Source organism: Mixophyes fleayi, chromosome 3 (assembly GCF_038048845.1).
Source record: "Mixophyes fleayi isolate aMixFle1 chromosome 3, aMixFle1.hap1, whole genome shotgun sequence".
Classification (NCBI taxonomy): Eukaryota; Metazoa; Chordata; class Amphibia; order Anura; family Limnodynastidae; genus Mixophyes; species Mixophyes fleayi.
This window is the reverse complement of record NC_134404.1, coordinates 210,005,521-210,028,699: the sequence shown is the minus strand read 5'-3', so window position 1 is coordinate 210,028,699 and position 23,179 is coordinate 210,005,521. Positions and strand designations below refer to the sequence as shown.

General features: G+C 39.1%; 1 protein-coding gene across 4 annotated transcripts in view; it reads right to left on the bottom strand.

Annotated features, from left to right (window-relative positions):
• The window catches only part of LAMA2 (laminin subunit alpha 2), a 711,555-nt gene that overhangs the window by 172,197 nt on the left and 516,179 nt on the right, over nucleotides 1–23,179 (bottom strand). For 3 of the 4 annotated variants that reach the window (XM_075203053.1, XM_075203052.1, XM_075203056.1), the window contains 2 exons: nucleotides 5,790–5,876; nucleotides 2,430–2,623 (listed from right to left, as the gene is read on the bottom strand). In XM_075203053.1, the coding sequence (XP_075059154.1) occupies nucleotides 2,430–2,623; nucleotides 5,790–5,876 (281 nt within the window). The remainder of the gene's footprint in view (nucleotides 1–2,429; nucleotides 2,624–5,789; nucleotides 5,877–23,179) is intronic. The other variant, XM_075203054.1, reaches the window with a different exon arrangement.

The window sequence follows — 23,179 nt, the reverse complement described above, 5'->3', positions numbered from 1 at the left end:
GATGCTAATCCCATAATTAGCCCCACTAAGTGGGGAGAGAGGAGCAGAGGTGTTATGAAAAGAACTTTGAAATGGAGCAATTAGTTTCAATAAGTGAACATTTACATTTTTCATTTCTGTGATAAAACATATTTACATGTACCCACAAGCAAAGGTTTAATTGGAAAAGGACCAATAAATGTTCAAATTTACCAACAGATTTACATAAATGATAAATGAAACTCATACAACGTTTATAAATATGCTGTGTCTCTATTATCATCGGTTGTTTGGCAAAATATTGTATTTGGAACAAAGAGGGCTGGTAGAGATATTTTGAATGACTTGATTGTTTCAATATTTGAATGGGATTTCCTTTATTAACAAGTCTATTAAATGGATCATTTAAATATCATTTGTGTATTGTATTTAGTTATATAATGTTTTCATACTTTCATTTGACTAGATAGGTTTCAGTAAACAGCACTGTACTCAGCAAAGGGATACACTAAAGAAACCATTGATCCGTATCTGGCAATAATCTGATGCAAAAATATATAAATAGGTGGTCTGTAATGGTTCTGAATCCCACGGTGTCTACTTCTAAGACAGCCAGTGCTTCTGGGTACAGGGTTGGCCAACAGGGTTAAATGGGGAAACTTTGCAGTATATCTCTATCCTGAATTTTTAGGATGAAAGTTAAATCTGTACCCCTACCCATTGATTTGGTGGGACATTAGCAGCTCTAAACTAGTTATGGGGATGTGAACATCTTCTGTTATAACAAGGGTCTTATAGAATTAAATAAAGTTGAGGGCTTTTAGGCTCACCTCCCTATAATTTAATGGGTGCACTGTTTAAGTGAAGCTCACATAAACCTTTGCTATGCCTGTATTTGTACATTGACATTTGACTAAAATATGCCCAAAAAAGGAACCCTAAAGACAAAAAATGTATTTAATATAAATTTGCATGCTTCATAAAAATGATCTCTCAAGCATCCAGTATCAATATCAGTTACTTTAGACCATATCAAATTGCTGCTCCAAAACCAGCTCAGCATTATTCTGCTGTATTGGCGATACTGGCTCAGAGCGATAAGGGTTAACTTACTGCTTCGCCAGGTCAATCGGTGCACATGTGAACATGGATGAGCCGGCTTGCATAAATAAAGCATTGTTTAATGATTTAAATCTGTTATCGCCATCCTCATGCATAAATAAGGCAGTCTCTTAGTACAGTTTTGAACATAGTCTATGAAGAATTGTATATTATAACCCATGATAAAAAAAATATTTCCCAAGCTATTTTACCATTACAAAAATGTCACAATCAGGAACACATCAAACACATGCTTGAGCACACAGCAATTCACACAGGTTATATGTCACTACTTTACCATAATGAAGCATTGTCAAGATAGGAACCATTTCTTGACAGTATTTTTCTGGCACCCAGATCTCACTAATGTATATTACTTCTTCACAGAGTACAAACTTTTGGCGCACCATTATTGCTTTAAGAGACTACATCTTAAATTAGACAATAAAGCTTCAGTAATATAGTTATGGATCATAACAACCTTAAAAGGACAAATAACATTAAACAGCATTTACTTATACTATAACTAAAACATACTGATAAAAATGAAACAAGTACTATAACAAAGAGTAGAAATCTAGGAGGCAATGACAGCCAAGACAGGGAAAACATTTGTTATCCAACTGCCATTTTATCTAAACTTTACATTTAAATTTTACAGAGATTAAGAAAGTGTTCTGTTTTAGTGGATATACATTATATATTTTTTAAAATCCTGTGACTTTCTTTTCTGTATGCATCTAATATTGCCCACCCATGGAATTTGCCAATATAACTTGTACACTCTAACCTATGGTGAAAATAATCTTTCATAATAGTTATGATTGATAAATGCAAGTAGATCACATACGTCACACTGAAATCTAAAAAAAAAAAAAATCATCTTAATTAACCCACATAATCGTAATAGTGTTTACTATAAGAAAAACCTATTAAAGAGGGTTTTCTACCTCACCTATTTGTATATGCTCCTATACAACTTTTATTAAATGCATATCTATCTGGTTTCTGTCTCTGTTTTCCACCAGAGCTTTATCACTTAACCAGAGTTAATTATTTTTGCTACTCTTGAATATGACACAAAATTGTTCTATGACAACAACAGCATACAACATACAGAGTAGATCTGAGATGTGCTGCTTCTAAGAACAACAAAAATAAAACCGTCTGCCTTGATGACAAAAAGGCATTGGTGAAAAACATGGAATAAATCCAATAAAATATACCAATGTGCTTGCTAAATGCTGCAGGAGGATATACACCAACCTATACATTTAAGTTGTTTATGAAAACCAAGTGTTAGTCTCATAATTAACATAAAAAGAAGGGTGAGTCATGTTAATACGTACATACACACAGCGGGCCCTCCCGCACATGCCGATCAGTGCAGCCTGCACACTTCAGGCCTGTAGCTTCAGGTTTACACGTGCAATGGCCGGTGCTTGGATGACAGATCATGGACAATGATCCATAAGGGTTGCACTCACATTCTTGACAAGAGCCTCCTGGACTACTTGGGTTACCGGTATATCCAGACGCGCACCTAAAAAGATTTCACAGTGAATGTATAATACATAAAGTGCAAAGCAGTCTACTAATAATGGAATCAAGGCTTAACCATAGCAGCCAACCAGACACTTGCTTTCATTGTCTAAACCGCACATGATATAAAAGCAAATTGCTGATTGCTTAATGTGGTCCAATGCAAAATGCAATTTTAAAATCAGGTCACTATGATTAAAATGCATTTCTGCATCTAAGTGTTAACCAGCATTTTGTTAGATTAATTGAATTATTTCCATTATCTTTATTGGAATCTAATATATATTAATATTAATTGTGCTTAATTATCTATACACAGTACGTAAAAAAATAATTAGCATTAAACTAGGTAACAAACCACCTACCAACAGAGAGTGTCATTTAATATTGTGCATGAATGCGTTCCCACAGCCCATACCCCATTTGTGCAGTCAAGCAATTCTTTTTGCACAAATGTACTCTCTTATATGGAAGGTGCATAGATCTGAGTGTCATGATGGCAGCATTTGCACAAGTTTGTATCTTGCTAGGCGAATAGGGTCATTCCTAAGTAAATGGGGGCTATGCATACTCACTCTCCTCACATTGCACCCACATGTAGAACTTTTTTGGGAAGGTACTTGTTGGATTTCACCCATACAAAAGGACTCATCCTATTCTATCAAAGAGATGGTTTTGTACCATCCAGAATTTGGAGGTTAAGTATGTTTATATGCACATTTTGGATCTAATTTAAATGTAATAAAAACATTTAAATACAAAAATGTCACAGAAACATAATACAATCAGCACAGATGTCCTTCCATGCTCATAATTGATTTACAACAAAAATGATGCTGAACTAAGCTTTATGTTAGGAGAAAAAAATGAAAGTTTAAATCAATGAAGGAGATGGTACAAAGGCATGACTTTGATGTGTATATCCAATATTCCAATTCTCCAGCAATCTACTGAAATGGTAAATGTTTACAGCTGATTTAGACCCCTAAATTCCCCTTCCAAACACATGTCCACTACAAATAATGCATATATTTTCCAATGGAGTACAAGCAAGTTAATGCCTAAAGCTGCCTGGACACTTGTGCATATTTAATTAATCAATTTGGTAATTTTTACAATACTGCATCAGTAATAGAAGTACCGCGAAGGTCGTAAATGAGACAGGTCTTTGGCCCACATGAATGGTGATTGCATATTGCCATAACTAGACCCCAGCTGTAAAAGATTTCCAGCAGTGGTTCATAACTAGGGCCAGGATTTGCCAATTACTTCCTTGCCCTGTTAATAGTACACATAGGGCCTGATTCCATAGGAGACATACACCCATTAGCATAGTGTATCTTTGTGTCTTTTCACACTGTACCTGCTCAGAAAGTGAACATACTCAACTGTACCTATTAAGACCTGCAACTTTTTGGCACTTACAACTCTTTACAACAGAATAGGCGTGATGGGAGAGGGAAGTGGTGTTCTAACGTAGGCAATGTACAGTAAGTATGCATGTTTGAGCAATTGCATACAATTTTAAGTGGGACATTGTTTCAGAGGTGGCTGAAAAAGCAATTTTATTTGCAGTTAGTCAGGGGCTGGTGTAAGTAGTGGGCGATGATGACAATGACGACGAACTAGTGAACCTGAAAAACAGATAATCGGCGCTTCTCTATAGAAAGGTATAACTGCTGTTGAAATAGAATAAACTTGTACAGAAATAATAAATGATTCAGCGCATAGTACAAATACAATATGACTCCTGAGTGTGAAGAAATAATGTTATAGCTCTTTCGGATAAAAGGTATAAAGTTGTAGGATTCTTATCCTGCTCTTTCCCTTTCGTGACCAATGGATTCCTCCTCACAGTAACGATGGTAATAAAAGTGAATAGGAGAAGGTTTCCTGAGAATAGTTTCCCAAACAATTCCGATACAGTGCTGAAATATATTTCCGGCTGTCTCCACCCGCAGTGGAACGCACTCACACTCAGGAGTCATATTGTATTTGTACTATGCGCTGAATCATTTATTATTTCTGAACTAGTGAACCAATTCACTGCACAAAAGGTCACAATCACATCTCCATGATCAGGCCACTAGGGGTCAGAGCCCCAAAGATTCACCACTGCTGCTGACAAATGCCTAGGTTTGACTACATTGATCAAATGACAACCATCGGTGTGTGTGTGTGTGTGTATGTATTTGTATTACAACATTAGTGGATAGCTCAACTCACTCTTTTTATTATTGAACCTCTTATACATTATAGAACAGTCATATAAAATTTGGCCAGTGTACAGCATACTTACCTACTTTCTTCAGCTCCCTTCCGGGAGCCAGCCAGTGGAGGGGGGCGTGAAGGGGCGGGGTGGCCGAAATCGCGTCATTTCGGCCCCGCCCCCTGTGACGTCATGACGCAAATTGCGTCATTTGACAGCGGGGGCGGGGCCAAACGCCGCGATTCACCGGGAATCGCGGCGTTTGGGATCTAATTCTGCCCACTTCACTAGGAAGTGGGGCACTTCCTAGTGAAGTGGGCAGAATTCGGGAGATTGCCACACTCGCCCGGGAGTCCGGGAGACTCTCACAAAATGCGGGAGTCTCCCGGACATTCCGGGAGAGTTGGCAAGTATGGTGTACAGCGATCTGGTGTCAGACTTGGGAACTACTGGTATTTTTTATTTAATAAAAAGGAGAAAATAATATAAAATAAAGATATAAAATAAATACAGGAATAATGTTCAGCTGACAGCTCACTGCTCAGCTTTTAAAAAGAAATAAAAAAATTCACTATTAGATTTCACCAGGAATAACTCAGACAATGGATCTATGCTTGCCAAATAAGTTCATTTGGAGGGTATGTCTATCATACAGTTCTGGGGGACAGGTGATAACTTAATTGTATTTGGGTTATTATTTTGCTGATGTTCAGATTAAAATATATGAATGCTCCTGTCAAGAATTTCTCTTGCTATGAATATTAATGAATGCATTGTGAGTTAGCTGCTGGGTGCCAAACAATACACATGCAAAGAATTTAACTCAATGAGCCATTATATATATGAATCTGTGTAGACAATAAAGATATCTAAGGGTTAAATGTGTAGCACTGTGCACTGAACCACATGCTTAAGTTCTCCACTTATCATTATTGTCTTTAATTGTTTCCCTGTTTACCTTTCACAGTACTGGCCTTCATATCCCAGAGGACAAGCTGTACATCTGTAATCATTAGTTCCTTGCATGATGCATGTTGGGCTGAAACTAGAAAACAAGATACAGCATTTATTGATGACATGTGAAATAGAGCAGATCACAATATAATATATTACCAGAAGAGATACATGATTAGGTGCAAATAAACAGGAAATAAAGACAATATCCTGAAATACATCAAGTCACTGGAAGCAAAATAAACCTGATTTTCTTTTATACTTTGCCAAAAGATCAATATTGAAAATAAAACAGAATATTTGAAGATGGCTGACAGTGTTTTTTATCCGTTTTACTAATGATGTATACCACAGTTATATTTACGCTATATATGTTAGCAAGCATGATATAAAGGGCCTGATTCATTAAGGAAAGTAAAGCAAAGAAATGAGGAAGTTCGAACCTTGGCAAAACCATATTGCAATGCAAGGGGTGCAAATGAGTTTATTATTTTGCAAATAAGGAAAATACTGGCTGTTTTTTCATGTACAATGCAAATACTTGATAGCTTTATTTTTGCACTGACATTAAAAGTTGTTCTAGGACATGCTCTATCCCAATTATAAATCTTTCATCACATTTTATATTTATCTCCCCCTCCAATGCAACATGGTTTTGTCAAGGTTCAAAGATACACATTTTTTTGCTTTACTTTCCTTAATGAATCAGGTGCAAAGTGTTTAAGTAAGTAGATCTTGTTGGAAAATGTTATTTTACATATGTACAACAGTTGTGCACCAGATTGTCTGAGGCAAGGCTGGATTAAGGCTTTGGGGGCCCAGGGCACTTAAGACAGTCGGGTCCCTATTATCTAAGGGCATAAAGAGATAAAAACTGTGTTGTAGTTGTCCCCGTATCTCTTCAAACACCCTCTTCATATATCACTCAACACCCCTCCATATCCCCCCCCCATTGCCCCCCCATACCTCTCCCTTTGCCCCCTTCATACCTCTCCCTTTGCCCCCCTCTATGTCTCTCTCATTGCTGCCCCTCCATATTTCTCTAATCACCCTCTCCATATCTCACTTATTGCTACCTTCATATCACACTCATTACCCCCACCATATCTCACTCATTACCCCCACCATATCTCACTCATTACCCCACCATATCTCTCTCATTGCTCCCTCCATATCTCTCGCATTACCCCCTCCAAATATCTCTAATTACCCCCTTCACACACCTCCCTTTGCCCCCTCCATACCTCTCCCTTTGCCCCCTCCATACCTCTCCCTTTGTCCCCTCCATACCTCTCCCTTTGCCCCCTCCATATATCTCTCATTGCTGCCCTTTACCTCTCATTACAGCCCCCTCCCTATTGTTCTCATTAGAGCCCCTTCCATATAGCTTTGCTTTAGCACATGTTACTTACCTTTAGTTGTGATCGCCGGTGCTGTTCTGCAGCATTGCTCATCGCTCCATGATGCTCAGACAGAAAGCAAAAAAAGAAAAAGTGGAGATGTTGCCTATAGCAACCAATCAGATTCTAGCTATCATTTTGTAGAATGTACTAAATAAATGATAGCTAGAACATACTTACCAACTTTGAAGATTGGTTTTCCGGGAACCTGTAATGGGAGGTGGGCGTGACGGGGGCGGGGCTCCAAAATGCGCGTCATTTTGGACCTGCCCCGTGACGTCATGACGCAAAACGCGTCATTTGACAGCGGGGGGCGGGGCCAAATGCCGCGATTCCCCGGGATTCGCGGCGTTTGGGAGCTAATTCTGCCCACTTCACTAGGAAGTGGGGCACTTTCTAGTGAAGTGGGCAGAATTCGGGAGATTGCCACACTCACCCGGGAGTCCAGGAGACTCTCGCAAAATGCGGGAGTCTCCCGGACATTCCGGGAGAGTTGGCAAGTATGAGCTAGAATCTGGTTGGTTGCTATAGGCAACATCCCTACTTTTTCAAACCCGTAGTTTAGTAAATCTAGCCCTAAGTCTTTCTGTATTTATTAGCCACATCTGAAATTAAAAACCAGCATAACAGCCACCTCTCAGCCTCTTCCACGTCAGGCACAGTCCTATTATGCCTTATAATTATTCAATTTGGCACTGACACTCTGTGTTATGACACCTTTGATAAAGACAGAATTTTATAGTGGCATGGGGGATTTCAGTAAATAAATATGGCCAAAAGTTTTCAAAATATCAAATGAAGACTGAGCTCGATACAGACAACACACTAGACTGTATAAAAGAAGCACACAGCAGCTTTGAGATGTAAAACATCACTGCAAATTGAAAGTGAGCTAGAAAAAATTAACTGAAACAGATCATCAGAGGTCTTTCCACCACCTCTGTGAATATTTAAATCTAAGTATGATCACATTCTGCATGAATCTAAAATATATAAATCTAAGAATCAAGGAAAGCCTATTAACTCTGACTTGAATGCAGCAACTCAGGATATCTCTGGATGTTGCAATACGGCTAGCTACAGTACCATCTATGGGTCAGCTACCAGAATGTGATATGCAAATTATCATATTTACGGAATTTTTCACCTCTGCAAATGCTAAAATTGTAAGAAATACTAAAGCATCAGAATTTGAAGAAGAAATATAAAGACAAATGTCTCCTCTTAAGCAAACTGCAGCTTCCTAGTCTTTTTAAGCAGCCATTGACTAATCAATACGAATATGAAACCAATGGACTGCTCAGCAGACAGCTTGTACCCAAAAAATAACGTGTCAAAAATTCCATCCAGTGATGTCATAGGCTATGGTAGCATTTGTTCTAATACTACATCTTAATCAACAGCTTAATAATAATAATAATAATAATAATAATAATAATAATAATAACTTCCTTATGAGGATAGTCTTAGAATGGGACTACAGATTTACATATCCAGAGATAACCAGATATATGCACCTTCAATACTGAAATATCAAAATTACTGTGATTACCAAATTGGAAATACTAAGTAAAATTTACAGATATCTGTTTGTAGCTCCTAATTTGTTTGAATAATTAAACACTTAATTAAGGTAGCTCTTTAGGTTAACATACAGTGTATTGTTTCATGTATTGCCTTGATAGATATGTATGTATATTGTTTATTTTGGCCAAGACTGTAATTTGATCCTTTGTATATCTTAATCAATGGATGCCACAAACAGTGGACACAATACCTGGATTCTTCACAATCCCACAAAAATATTTTTTTATGATGATGATTTATAATACATTTTATTTTTAATACTTTGTTCTGACCGGGTGGGCTTACTATACCACTCGGTCTTTGGGGGTGGTCCTTGGGCTAGGGACCTTACACCATTTATCTGGGTTTCTTTCTCACTGTAGTAACCAACCATTACTGATCACTCCTGCTGAAGTCACTTGCAACTTGCTGAGTGCGACGACCAACTACACAATTGTTGTAGGAGGAGAGTGCTGCCACCACAGCTTACTTCTGGGTAGTTACTATAGCTGCTGCCGCACCTCTTTGCTGTGGGTTGGCTGGTACCTACTGACCACTTACTATGGATCAGGACTGCTGGGTAGCAGACAGAGTGTTGACACAGAGACGCTGGGTTGAACACAGGACAGCCAGGGAACAGATTAGAGTGTAAGTTCTTATCTGTTGGTCACATGATACAGCATGCAATAGGTGTCAGGCAGAGTCTAGAAGCAATGAAGTTTATTGCTCAAGGGTCCTTTTAAGGAACGATACACACCAGGTACTAGCTATCATCCAAAGTACTAGTGATCACCCAGAAGTACAGATGGAATATATGTTGAAATACAAAATACAGCTCTTTTTATGCAGTTTCTAACACACACATGCTGGTAAGAGGTAATTCAGCCCCCTGCCCATATCGTTCATCACCAAATCTGAGACATCACATTCAATGTTTTCCATCAGGATGCAATACATTCTATAAACTTAGATTTAATGCAATTTAAACTTTACAAAATTTACATCAATCTGTGATTTCCCAAATTACTTGCTATTGCATTATTCAGATATTTTCCCTATCTTACTTATCCCTCAGGACACAGGGATAAAAAAGTAATAACCTGCTGTGCATTCAGGCTAAACAGATTTGCTGGTCACTCTCAGATCAAAAGGCTTAATTAGCATGCAATTTTCTTTCTTCACACAAATTACAGAATCAAGATGCCTCCAAAATGTAATACTAATTCATAAATCATAACATAAACAATATGAAAAAAAATACATTTACACTCTTAACCCTTTTGGGCTTGTGCACCAGTTACTAACCGACGTCACAGTGCCCATACATTAAAAATATACCTTTAAATTAATAAACATTCCCTTTAAAACATTTTTACATCCCTCAGAACCTAACGCCAGGGTGTAACCCATTTGGCAATGTGACATTGAGTATTAACCCATTCGATAACTTTACCTTCCATTAGACATCTCTAATGGTCACCTGCTGAAATTTCTCCAACTATTTAATAGGTTTTATATATGATGCTTAAATAGCTGCCTGTGCTGCTAGTTTAGACTAGAGATGGTCACTGACCCCCGTGTTTTGGTTTTGGATTCGGTTTTGGATCTGGATTACCGTCGTGTTTTGGTTTTGGTTTTGGTTTTGCAAAACCGCCATTGCGTGTTTTGGTTTTGGTTTTGGTTTTGTTTGGTTTTGTTTTGCTATTTTGTTGGAAAATACATGTTTTTGTGCCTAAAATAACCCAATTTAGTGCTACAACTGTTTTAGAGATAAGAAATCTAATTGTTGAGGTAATAAATCATCCAAAAAAACTGTTTAATTCTTCGTTGGTAGGCCTTCATTTATTCTACACACAAAACAGATTGTCTTCCTCTCCATCTATGCATATTGGCAATGCAGCCATCGTCTTTGGATGTATATTACACCCTACACTTATAGTTAAATATGTAAAGAAATAAAAAAAGACAGTTTGCTTTCTGTCTCTATAGGCCCCCCTCCACTTTTTTAAAAAAACAAAAAATTCAGCCATTATAGACTGTACAATATTAATTGACATGGAGAAAGCCAGTTTGGTTTCTGTCTCTCTAGGCCCCCCTCCACTTGTATAAAATACCAAAAAATCCAGCCGTTATAGACTGTACAATATTAATTGACATGGAGAAAGCCAGTTTGGTTTCTGTCTCTCTAGGCCCCCCTCCACTTGTATAAAATACTAATAAATTCAGCCGTTATATACTGTATAATATAAATTGAAATGGACAAAGGCAGTTTGGTATCTGTCTGCATCAGATCCTCTCTCCACTAGGAGTAAAATAGAAAACTATTCAGCCGTTATATAATCTAGAATATAAATAGAAATTGAGAAAGGCAATTTGGTATCTGTCTGCATCATAATCATCAACATCATCATTAGCGCCCTCGTCGCCTACACAAATCTCCCCCTCATCCTCTTCTAATTCCAAAGTGGCATCCTCAATTTGGGTATCACCGGCTACACTCGGGCTATTAAGGCCCACATCAGCAGAATGCTCACGATTAGACATCCCACTGTTGGATGGACTCTCCACAGGGATTGTTGTCATTTGTGAATCAGAGCAAATATTCTCCTGTAATGCCTCACTGGTATCTTGCAGCTCAGCTTTGACGCGTAACAGTAGTTGTGCACCAATTGTAGCCTGGGTAACTTTTTGGGATCTGCCACTAATAGCCAAAGGTGAAGGCCTCATTCTCTCTTTGCCACTGCGTGTGTAGAATGGCATGCTTGCAATTTTTTTTTTATCGTCACTTAACTTTTGCTCAGTTACACTTCTTTTTCGCTTCAATACAGTAAATTTTTTTTTGGTTTTTGTTTTTTGCACTAATTTGAAAACACTCTGTTGTTTGACATCGCCTTGGCCAGATGACGTACTGGGAACACTAACATCAGGACTGGTGACAGAACCTGGTTGCTCATTTAGATCATATGTGGACTGCTTTGAATCCATTCTGAGCGCAAACCACTGAGGAGTGCTAAAAATTATTGAGTAGATACTGCTGACAGATATGACTTTTGACAGCCAGAAATATTAATGCACAATTAGGGAGGACACCCCAAAAACACTGAGGAGTGCTAAAAATTATTGAGTAGATACTGCTGACAGATATGACTTTTGACAGCCAGAAATATTAATGCACAATTAGGGAGGACACCCCAAAAACACTGAGGAGTGCTACAAATTATTGAGTAGATACTGCTGACAGATATGACTTTTGACAGCCAGAAATATTAATGCACAATTAGGGAGGACACCCCAAAAACACTGAGGAGTGCTAAAAATTATTGAGTAGATACTGCTGACAGATATGACTTTTGACAGCCAGAAATATTAATGCACAATTAGGGAGGACACCCCAAAAACACTGAGGAGTGCTAAAAATTATTGAGTAGATACTGCTGACAGATATGACTTTTGACAGCCAGAAATATTAATGCACAATTAGGGAGGACACCCCAAAAACACTGAGGAGTGCTAAAAATTATTGAGTAGATACTGCTGACAGATATGACTTTTGACAGCCAGAAATATTAATGCACAATTAGGGAGGACACCCCAAAAACACTGAGGAGTGCTAAAAATTATTGAGTAGATACTGCTGACAGATATGACTTTTGACAGCCAGAAATATTAATGCACAATTAGGGAGGACACCCCAAAAACACTGAGGAGTGCTAAAAATTATTGAGTAGATACTGCTGACAGATATGACTTTTGACAGCCAGAAATATTAATGCACAATTAGGGAGGACACCCCAAAAACACTGAGGAGTGCTAAAAATTATTGAGTAGATACTGCTGACAGATATGACTTTTGACAGCCAGAAATATTAATGCACAATTAGGGAGGACACCCCAAAAACACTGAGGTGTGCTACAAATTATTTAGTAGATACTGCTGACAGATATGACTTTTGACAGCCAGAAATATTAATGCACAATTATGGGGGACACCCCAAAAGCGCTGGGGAGTGCCAAATATGAAGAAAAAATAATAAACCTCTATCCTCCTCTCTGCACTAGCGATTTTGGTTAGAGCAATTGCAAGAACAATATGGTATTCTCTGTCCCTGCTCTAATTAGCCTATGACTACACCCTGCTCTCTCCCTCTGTCAAATGGCGATGGATTGCTGTGGAGGCGTGTATTTATAAAGTTGAAGTATCGCGAGAACCGAGTCCCGAGATCCGACGACGTCACAATGACGTTCGGCCTCGATTTGGATTCGGAATGGGCGGGAGAGTACCGAGCTGCTCAGCTCGGTACTCGGATACCCAAAGTTCGGGTGGGTTCGGTTCTCGGAGAACCGGACCCGCCCATCTCTAGTTTAGACCACAGCTACATATGTAAATAAAGGGTATGGACCATACTTACTGCTACCTGACTGAAGAAATCGCTTTCCACTGGCGGCCAGGGGAATCAATTTTAAAAAGGTAACTGCAATAGACAACCTGCTGGAACCTGTAGTTGTTATAGATGCAAGGCTTACATAAGCTTAACAAAACACTAGGATGTTAGTAATTTAACTAAGGATACTTAAAAAAAAGTGGAATTGTTCTCTAAATTAGCCATTAAATTATATAACATTCAAGGCAATTTTTGTTTTAGCTGCTTTTAACTAGGGTTAGAGCAATTTTTTACTTTACCACTCAAAACTGATTTTACAAGGGCAAGCAGGCGGTGACGAGGACAAGTCTCCATTCAGAGAATTAAAAAGGTAATATTTCAGTTCAACCAATTCCTATTATATAAGGGCTTTTATACATGTTTAAAATGAAAGCCTTTGCATATGAAGTGTAGGAAACAGAAAATCTGAAAAATGTCTTTGATTGAATAACTACATATTTTATTCCACACTGTATTAAAACCGTCATTTAGAATGTAGTAATGCTAATTTTTTGTCAGATTCTAAGATATTTGTCAGATATTAAGAAAATATAGTGTTTACAGACTTTTTTTTATAGTTGTTTATTTATCTCTGGAATGAACATATGAATACTCATTCTGTCATCGAAAATACACAATTAATGACTATAGTATGTGTATTCTATAAAAGTGACATTTTTATTTTGGGATTAACTAAACCATTTCCACATTTTACTCATTACAATAAGAAGAAAGAAAAGTAAAACAATTTGATGTAATTATAGAAAGTGAAGTACAAAGAACGACATGCTAAAGGCAGGTTAAGGCGAAATCTCCATACCTCATCACCCTTACGGTTCATATGTAGGTGCTAAGTGGGAGAGGTTAGGCCAACTTGTAGCCAATATCTGCTTCTAAACATTCAGCACAGAGTAATTATGTGAGGTCAGAAGATTGCAATGTCAAATGCACATCTATATGAACAAATTTCATACATGAGTACAAAGTTATATAAAAGGTCCAGATATTATAACTTGATAATAAGAGGGCTCAGTTTACTAATGTTCTGTTTCAAAAAAACTATATAGAAGTGCTTATAATTTTAATGCTTGTGTTTTGAAAAGAAAGTCCCATATGGATGAAAGCACTTAAACCCATACATGGGGAATGTAAGCGAAGTTAACCTTACCTGCAGGATTTAAAATGCCACATCCCAGGCTGACCAATGAGGAATGAAGCGGAGTGCCTGGAGTTTTGTTTATATAGGTCCTAGCATGTCACATGCCCTTTCTCATTCACTGCTCAAAATCTCAGGAGAAGAGCTGCTGTGAAACGATTCGTACATATATTTTTACCAATTTCTGAAAGCTTGTTTTTCCTCCCCCTTCACTGTATTTCTCCTGTCTTTTATTACATTTCCCTATTAGCTACAGCCTTTTTCAGCCCGCCCCCCCTTGTTCTCCTCATCGCTTTCATAGCACCTGTAGTTTGGTCCCCCCACCCTTTCATTTTGCCCACCCTTTGTCTAGTCAGGCTTTTATAGTTTCCCCCTGTCACCTTAGGATGCCCCATCCGAGGTGCAGCGTTTCTCGCCCCAGTAGGCTCGTGGATTCCCCTCCCCCCCTTTCCCGGCGATGGCCATGTTCCTAATGTTACTTTGCAGATGCTCCTATATATTCTTGTTGGCTTCCCAACAGTGACTCTGTGCAAGAAAGTTACTTACCTGCTCCTGCACGGCTGAGCAGGAAGAGAAACATCCATTTGCGCGGCCTGGTGGTTCATAGTGAACCGCCAGAGTGTGTGCGCATGCCAGAGCGAGCGTCGGTGATGCCCAGCTCTAGCGCATCTCTTTGGCGGGTTAACAGGAGGGGAAGAAGGGGTAGCACACCAGGCAGCCCATCCAGCCCACCTGCAGGCACCCATCACTCCCCCTGCAGTTGGGCAAGAACCAGTGCTGCATCGCCCTTGTCCATGTCCATTGACATGAGTCAATTCATCTACAGCATACCTGCTAGTGTCAAGGAAAGGAATTTTCCATCCTGACCCACATCAACTTTATTTCCCACCAAGCCCCTTTTTAGCCAACAATCCTAGAGGTTCAGACTGGGGAACACAGCTCCATAGAACTCCTCCTGCGGCACATCAATCCCTTTACCAATAGCATTCACTCCCTGATAGAAATAGCACCCTTTTAGTTGCTGATGGCAATATACCCAGTAGGAGCTATATACGGACAACCCTTCCCATTTCACTGCCATTTCCCTAATGAACTTTGCACTTGGCAATTACGGGTCACAACATGTCAGCTCCCACTATGCCCCAGCTTTTGCAAGTTTGGGCAGCAGTAGGAATGTTGACGTTCAGGATATCTCCCTACTGCTATTCTCCAACTCGCCAATTCGGCGAGCGTTAACACAACCCCATGCCAATTCACTCCTACATCCCTTTTCTCAGTCCCTCCCTATAACTCCTCAAGGTTCGAATCAACAACAGGCCACCACAATAACAGAGTGATAGATTATCATCATACTAGAACTGATAGCATATCAGATTTACCTTTTCCCCCAGCCATATTCAGGAGAGACACACAGCGCCCGGAACATGATGTGTTGTTTAGCGGTTTATGGACTGATGTCCCACAAAGCCAGGGATTGCAGGGTAGGGGCCGCGGGGCCCCAGACCCCCTTCCTACAGTTGGTTAGACTAGGACCCAGCTTAGCCCCCTTACTAGTAATATCGGCGTATTACTTCCCCCTGATAGTTATAGGGAAGGGGAGGGATTGTATAGACCACGAACCCCCGTGCATCACGCTTTTCAGCGGGAGGAATGCACTAGATCTGACCCTGGAATTCCAGACACCGCTACCCAACCCCCGGCCACCACCCTTCAGGTGAATGATATCAGTGTGGTAGGTACTAACGTTCCTTTGGTTGCAGATTCTCAGAACCAGGATAACATCAGGCAGACCTACTGAGGATGGCAGGCAGGCCAGCAGTACAGGCATTTCGGTGACGGGCCTTGCGGAAACAAGGACTATCCATGAGGCAGAAGCTGCCTCCACCTCCGGTGAGAATTTTTTGGTTACTACACAAAATACCAGCTCACCTTTATCTAGCACTAGCGATGACTCCTCTGACAATGAGCAGGGCCCACGCAAGTTTTTAAAGCTATTACAGTCATCATTAGGCAAACCACAAGTAAAATCAGGTCCGGTTCTGGGTCCACAAATAGGCGGTCGGGCAAACGACTCTGGCCAATGCGATCACAGGTGCCTTACGTTTGGAGTTAGGCCTAGTGTCAGGGACAGGATTAAAAAAGGGATATTTTTCAATTTGTTCACAATCACGGATATAAGCAAAAAGGGTCTGGCCGCAGCAAATGATAAGGATGGTATAGGAGAAGAGGCATACAAGTCCTTTGCAAACTGGTTAAGTGGTTACTGCGTTTTCACTGCCATTTACATTGAGTATAGACCAGACGAAAAACAGATGTCTAGCGGTACCTGTCCATGATCAACGATATGTATCAGATGGATGACCCCTTAGTTTGGTGCTCATAGGATGACATCTTTAGAAGGAAAATGAGTGGTAGGGCCAGTATTCCTTTAGGTACCAAGGATGTTGACATCTGGCTGGACCTGATGAATTCTAGTTTTTTATTTGATGCAGGATCCTTTTCCCGTGGCACTACCGGCAAATACCGCCATTTGCGCTCAAATTGCAGAGGATCACATCCCGCCAAACGGAGCTCGAATGGCAGATACAAATTAAAACCCCCTCTCCAGCTAACCTGTTAGCCTTAAAAAGATGGCTTAGCCTTTACTCTGATAAAGAGAAGACTTCCTTTTTATGGAACGGCTTTAGTTTGGATCTTAGACTTCCAATCCAAAGTACTCTATGTCCAGCCATTCTCCATATGTTGAGCCCATTTATAAACCCCCCCCCATACCCAATTTGATAGTGTCCCCAATAAGGGTGGTTCCAAAGAAAATGCCCGGGAAGTTTAGACTTATCCAACACCTATCTTGCCCTTTTGGCAAATCAGTAAACGATGACATAGACCCTGTCCACATTACAGTTATTTATTAATCGTTTGAATCCGCGTTATCTTTAGTACAAAACATTGGACACGGTTCATTGGTAGCCAAGCTGGATATAGAATCAGTCTTTAGACATTACCCTTGCATCCCAGATCATTTAAATTTATGGGTTTTAGACATGTAGAGGGATATTACATTGATCGTTGCTTGCCCATGGGGTGCTCCATTTCATGCGCTTACTTCGAGATCTTCAGCTCTTTCCTACATTGGGGCTTGCAAGCGAGTACGGGTCACCATGGCATAGCGCATTATTAGGATGATCAGATTGTGGGCCACTCATACGTATTCTGAGTGCTCAGGCACAATGAAGCTAACAATTTCAGTCAATTTACCATCCCTATTAACATCAGTTGGTTGAGCAGACGGGGTCTCTGCCGGCGCAAACTGATCCACTGGCTGACTCAGCTCATTAACCAACGTGGCCCACCTGATATCCTGGTTATACATTTAGGAGGCAACGACCTCGGAAAAGGGAAAGCAATAGACTTTATTCTCTGGTTCCGTAAAGTTATGACATCCATCAGAATTAATTGGCCGACCATCAGTTTGATATGGTCCGCAGTTGTTCCCCGACTCCAGTGGAGATCCGAAATCCCCTTGAAGGTAATGAGAAAACAACTGGGTGGCTCCGTAATCGAATGCCCTTTATTAGCAACAGGTCAGACTCAGTTATTTTGTAGGGATGGCGTTCACCTCACGGACAAGGGTTTTTTCATTCATTTATAGTCATTGAGCAAATTTATGTGTCAGTTAGGCTGTGGCGGGCTGTCAGTCCCTTAAGGATGACCAGCGTGGTAGGAAGTCACTGTGGGCAGCGGCTGATCGTTACAGCGTTATCGCTGATTGACCTGCAGGTGCTACCCCCTTCAAGGAAAGTAACTCATGGTCCTTTTTGTTGAGGATCCCTTGGCCCGCTTCTGAGGACGGTCATTGTGTAGTCGGGAGGGGTCGTAGTCACTCTGTCGTCAGAGTTAGCGCTGGCCAGGCAGTTAAGGATTTGTCCCATTAAGTAGGCCCTTAGTCATCCACGCTTGGTTCCAAATATCAGTTTGATTGAGCTGCCTCACAGTACACTTTCACCGCCACTTATTCAATTAATTTATTAATAAACTGTGACCTTATTTAGCCACGTTCATAAGCTTCAGTGTTGTTATTCTTTAGATAAGTTAAGTAAGTGGTATATGGTTAAGAAGGTTATACTTAAGAGAGTAAACACAGCCAGGTTATGCAGTTTATTGGTAAAAGCAGTGAAGAACACATTGGATTCTAAATGTGCACTATTAAATGAAGCTTGAGAGAATGATCTATTGTTATGTGTCTTATTATTGTATTAGAGTACACTTATCTATACATTTGATGTTGACAGTATTGGCCTTGAGCATCTACATTTGCATTTGCCACAGATGCACATAAGTAGTTATTCTTTTAAAAACTATACTTATTGTACGACAATAGCCTTGATATACAATGAGTAATTACAAGAATTTACTAAGAAGAATAATACTCTGCTTTCTATAAAAGTTCTATGATTTTTTTTGTTTTGTGTTTATAATTTATGAACCAACACTTCACTTATTATCACTTTAATGACAGGATATCTTTTATACCTTCATGATCAGAGCACATTTTACATGTTTAATATTTGTCTGTTTAATGGAGAATAACTTTTTAACTACTTCTAAACAAAGAAAGTGAAGTAGGGCCTGAATCTTTAAAGAGAGCAAAGCAAAAAAAGGAGTAAATTTGCACCTTGGCAAAACCATGTTGCAATAGTGGGGGTTGTAAATTTTAAATATGGTGACATATTTATAGTTGGTGTAGGGCATGTCCTATATGATCAAATGAAAATAATAATAGGGAAGCGCTGATATGGTTAACTTAATATTTAATTCAGAAAACACATTAAAATCCAATTACAAATAGATACTCATGTAAATATAGAATATAAAAATGATTTAGATATTTGATTTTATATTTGTCAATTTCAGCAGATTGCTTAGAGGAAGCTGCTGATATTAGTTGACTGTACACAAAGGTAGAGGTAGATAGTCTTTTAGCCCTTGTGTATTTTTGTTTTTGTATGTCCTATATGAACTTTAGATTTCAGTGTAAAAATAAAGCTATGAAGTATTTGTGAAAAAGCAGCCAGTATTTTCCTTATGTGCAAAATAATAAAATAATTAGCACCCCTTGCATTGTAACAAGGCTTTTCCAGGAGCAAACTTACTCCTTTTTTTTTCTTTGCTCTCCTTAATGACCCAGGCCCATAGTGTTTTGGGATGAAAAACCAGGCTCACTATTCTTGTAATACATATGTAACACGCTTCAATTGGTCTTCTAATGCCCGGTAATTTAGTTAAACCTCCACATGCTTCTTTAAGGAAACACATTGCATTGCGTCAAGTGTGTTTAACAAAGTGTAATATTAAAATTACCTGCATTACATTTTTCAGAGAATCATACTATACATTTATGTCAGATGAAAGAAAAGTTCACAGTACATACATATTGTGGTTTGAAACAAATTACTAAATATGCACCATAGCTAAAACTAATAAATCGGCCATATGTGTAATCTGAATAGAAGTAACTGTCATCTCTTGCAGAAAAAAAAATAGATGCATGGCTGAACAGCAAAGAACTGCTTGTTTTTGGCAGTTACCTCCTATCTGACCACAGATCGTGCACTGTTATATAAATTAATAATTAAAAAATTGTCAGCTTGCCCCCTCCCAAATCCTCAACCAGTGCCAGTGCTAGACAGCTTGGGCTGGTTTCCACTATTCTATATTTCTATAGAATTATTATCAGAAGCTATTATAGCAGAATGTTACTTATAATAAAAATTATAAAGGAATATTTATTTATTGCCAACGTAAGTAATAATATACTAGTAACAATATACTAGTATAATATACCATACTATAAGGTGACAGACTACTATTGTTTTTAATTAGTTTATTGCACATGCACATTGATATCACGTTTTCACAGTTTTTAAGCAAGCTACGTTTTTAATATCAAACATAATAAATAATTTTATTATGAGAAATAAAAAAAAGGTTGAAATATTTTTTTAAATAGTAATTAAATTTGGACCTCAGTGAGATACTGTTTTCCCTTTCGGCTGTTTGCATGTTACAACATTTCCTAGAGTGCATCATCCTTGTTTATAATAATTAAGCTATTTTCCATTGGAGTATGCTGGCATCCAATCTGCATTTGTTTATTGGTTTCCACTATAAGAGACATACCTCAAGCATGGGGAGTAATTTTACATTTCTTTATTATTCTGTTATAATGGGCAGTTGTCTCAGAAACCCCTGTCCAAGTAATCAGAGTCTTGCTTTGGTCTGCAAAATGAGGTGCACTGGTGCCACCCCTAACTGCCCATGGAAACTTCTGTGCTTCTGCAAACCCTTGGGCTCCAATGAAAATCTAGAAACATTTGCGCATATTAAAACGCACAGTGGGTCTCAAGTGGTATTTGCCTGGCTTACTGTGCAGCTGTTTTGCCCTCCCTAAGTCACTTAGGACAACACCTCAGTTCCCAGGTAATGTGCGGTAGACAAAGTTTGTTATCTTAGACAGTTGACAAATCTCTCTTCTTAAGGTACTGTCTGAGTAGCACTTAATAACAGCAAATTGTTCAGAAATGTCTCCAAATATCACCCAATTTCAGCCATCTTAGTTGTTGAAGCCTCAGTCCAAACAACCAAATCTGAGAGCCTATGCACTTGGAAATCAACTGAATTATGAGTATTAGACAATTTAATTGTATAAGTATTATTTTTGCTGAAAAATGTGCCCACATTCTTTTGGAACTTACTGAACAAGAAATAATTTTCTTTAGCTACTAAATGACATTCTTCTCTTGATTATATCACTAAAGAGACAGCACATTTACAAATGATAAGATGTCCCTGCAAGTCATTTTAATTTAGTTCTAAAAGCATAAATCAGGATCTCTGCTAAATGTGAACTTGTCTATGACTGAAAGCCAGCCAGTGCTTCCGAGGCCATTTCCTCAGTACTGATACAGTCAGCACTAGGCATTTACTTGCAAGTTAAATCAATAGAGCCTGGATAGGTAATAAAATTACTACTTCAAAAATGTAAACAAATTGATCTACAACTCTCAAACTCATTATCCAACACATTTTCAACTCCGTAAAAATAGATCCTCAGCTTATAACCATATTTGAACTGCTGAGTGTACAGGAACAAAACATTTTTTAAACTGATCGTTCGAATATAATTTGCTTAGGGAAAAGTTTACAACAGAAAATAAGTAAGATTATGTTTGCTGTGCTTCTGATTAAGTGCCTGCCTACTCATTCTGTACATTCTTTAGTTTATCTAATTTGATTTTCTACATTATAACATCAGCATATTGTGTTATTGTGAATATTTTTTTAGGCCTAATGTTTCCTATTGTACACAAGAGCAATTTGATGTCCAATTTAAAGTCTAGTCACAATTAATATTATTATTATTATTATTATTGCTCATGAGAGTGTTGTGAGGGTCTATCAGGGTGTATAGTATAGGTGGGAATAGGGTAAGCACTAATACATAGGTGAGCTTTTAGAGATTGTTTAAAGATTTGAAGGTTGGAGAAGATTCAGATCAGGCCAATTAAGGAATTCCATGCATAATATGGCAGACGTCTTGTAGGCAGGAGTGAGAGGTGGTTATCAGTTAAAGGACACAGGTCAGGGGCAGGCTGGCCTGGGGGGCAGGGGGGCAGCGGCCCCCTGGGCCGCTCAGTCTTACCACTAATAGGGCCAGGCGGTAGGCCGCCGGCCGCCCCCCGGATAAATTATCTCCTGTTTTTACCGGCGGCCGTATCCCATGACACGGGATGCAGCCATGTCATCAATGACGCTGCCGCATTGCGGCCCAGCACGCCTGTAAATGTGGCCCAGAAGGAGTTTTGGTTGTGGCAAGGGGGCAGCGCTCTTAATGGAAAAAAAAAATCCTGCAAAAAAAAAAAGAAAAGAAACTACTCACCTTGCGGTCACGCGGTCACGTCAGCTGGTACTCCGGCTCCCTTCCTTGTCTCCTCCTCCGTGCGGTGCTCGCAGTGAATGTCGGCGTGATGTCATCACACCCAACATCCTTTGCGGAGCGCAGCACAGAGGAGACAACCGTGCGAGAAGAACAATCAGCAACACAGAATTGGAGAAAAGAAGAGAGGAGGACAGGAGAATAAGCCGATTAAAAGGTAAGTTAAGGGGGATTTTTTTTATTATTTCAAGGGACGCTGACCAGTGAATAAAAGTCACCTGGTCCTGGAGCATCATGGACCTTATCTCCCTGCTACATACTTCTACTTGTATTACTAATGAGGCATTATATATTATTCTCTTTGGCCCATTATAAGTTGTTATCCCTTAACTAACATAGTGGTGTAATTATCAAAACAGGTCACAATTTGGGGTCACAGTGGTGTCATATGTCAGGTACCGCAGGCCTGGTCAGGGCACCCTGATATACAATGCCTGGCTTAAATGATATTGCATCGAAACAATACAAAAAGTGATTATAGTATAATAACTAGAGAGGATTTTTTGAACAGGGCGATTGAAAGGTAAGTATAGGGGGATTTGAAAAAAAAAAGATATCTAATATATATATATATATATATATATATATATATATATATATATATATATATATATATATATATATATATATATATATATATATATATATATTGTGGCAAGAGCCCGCTACTGCAGAAGCGCACGCGAACAACTTCTTCCTTTTTATGTAGTTTTATTGTCAGGATGGTAAATGTTTTGACACCGTACAGATTTCACAGCAATTATGGAGACCCTAAACGCTAGCTATACATAGACCAGCTCTCTCTCAAGACCAGCCAGCTCCCCCGGCGTTGGTCTCCCTGAACAAATGGCACAAACA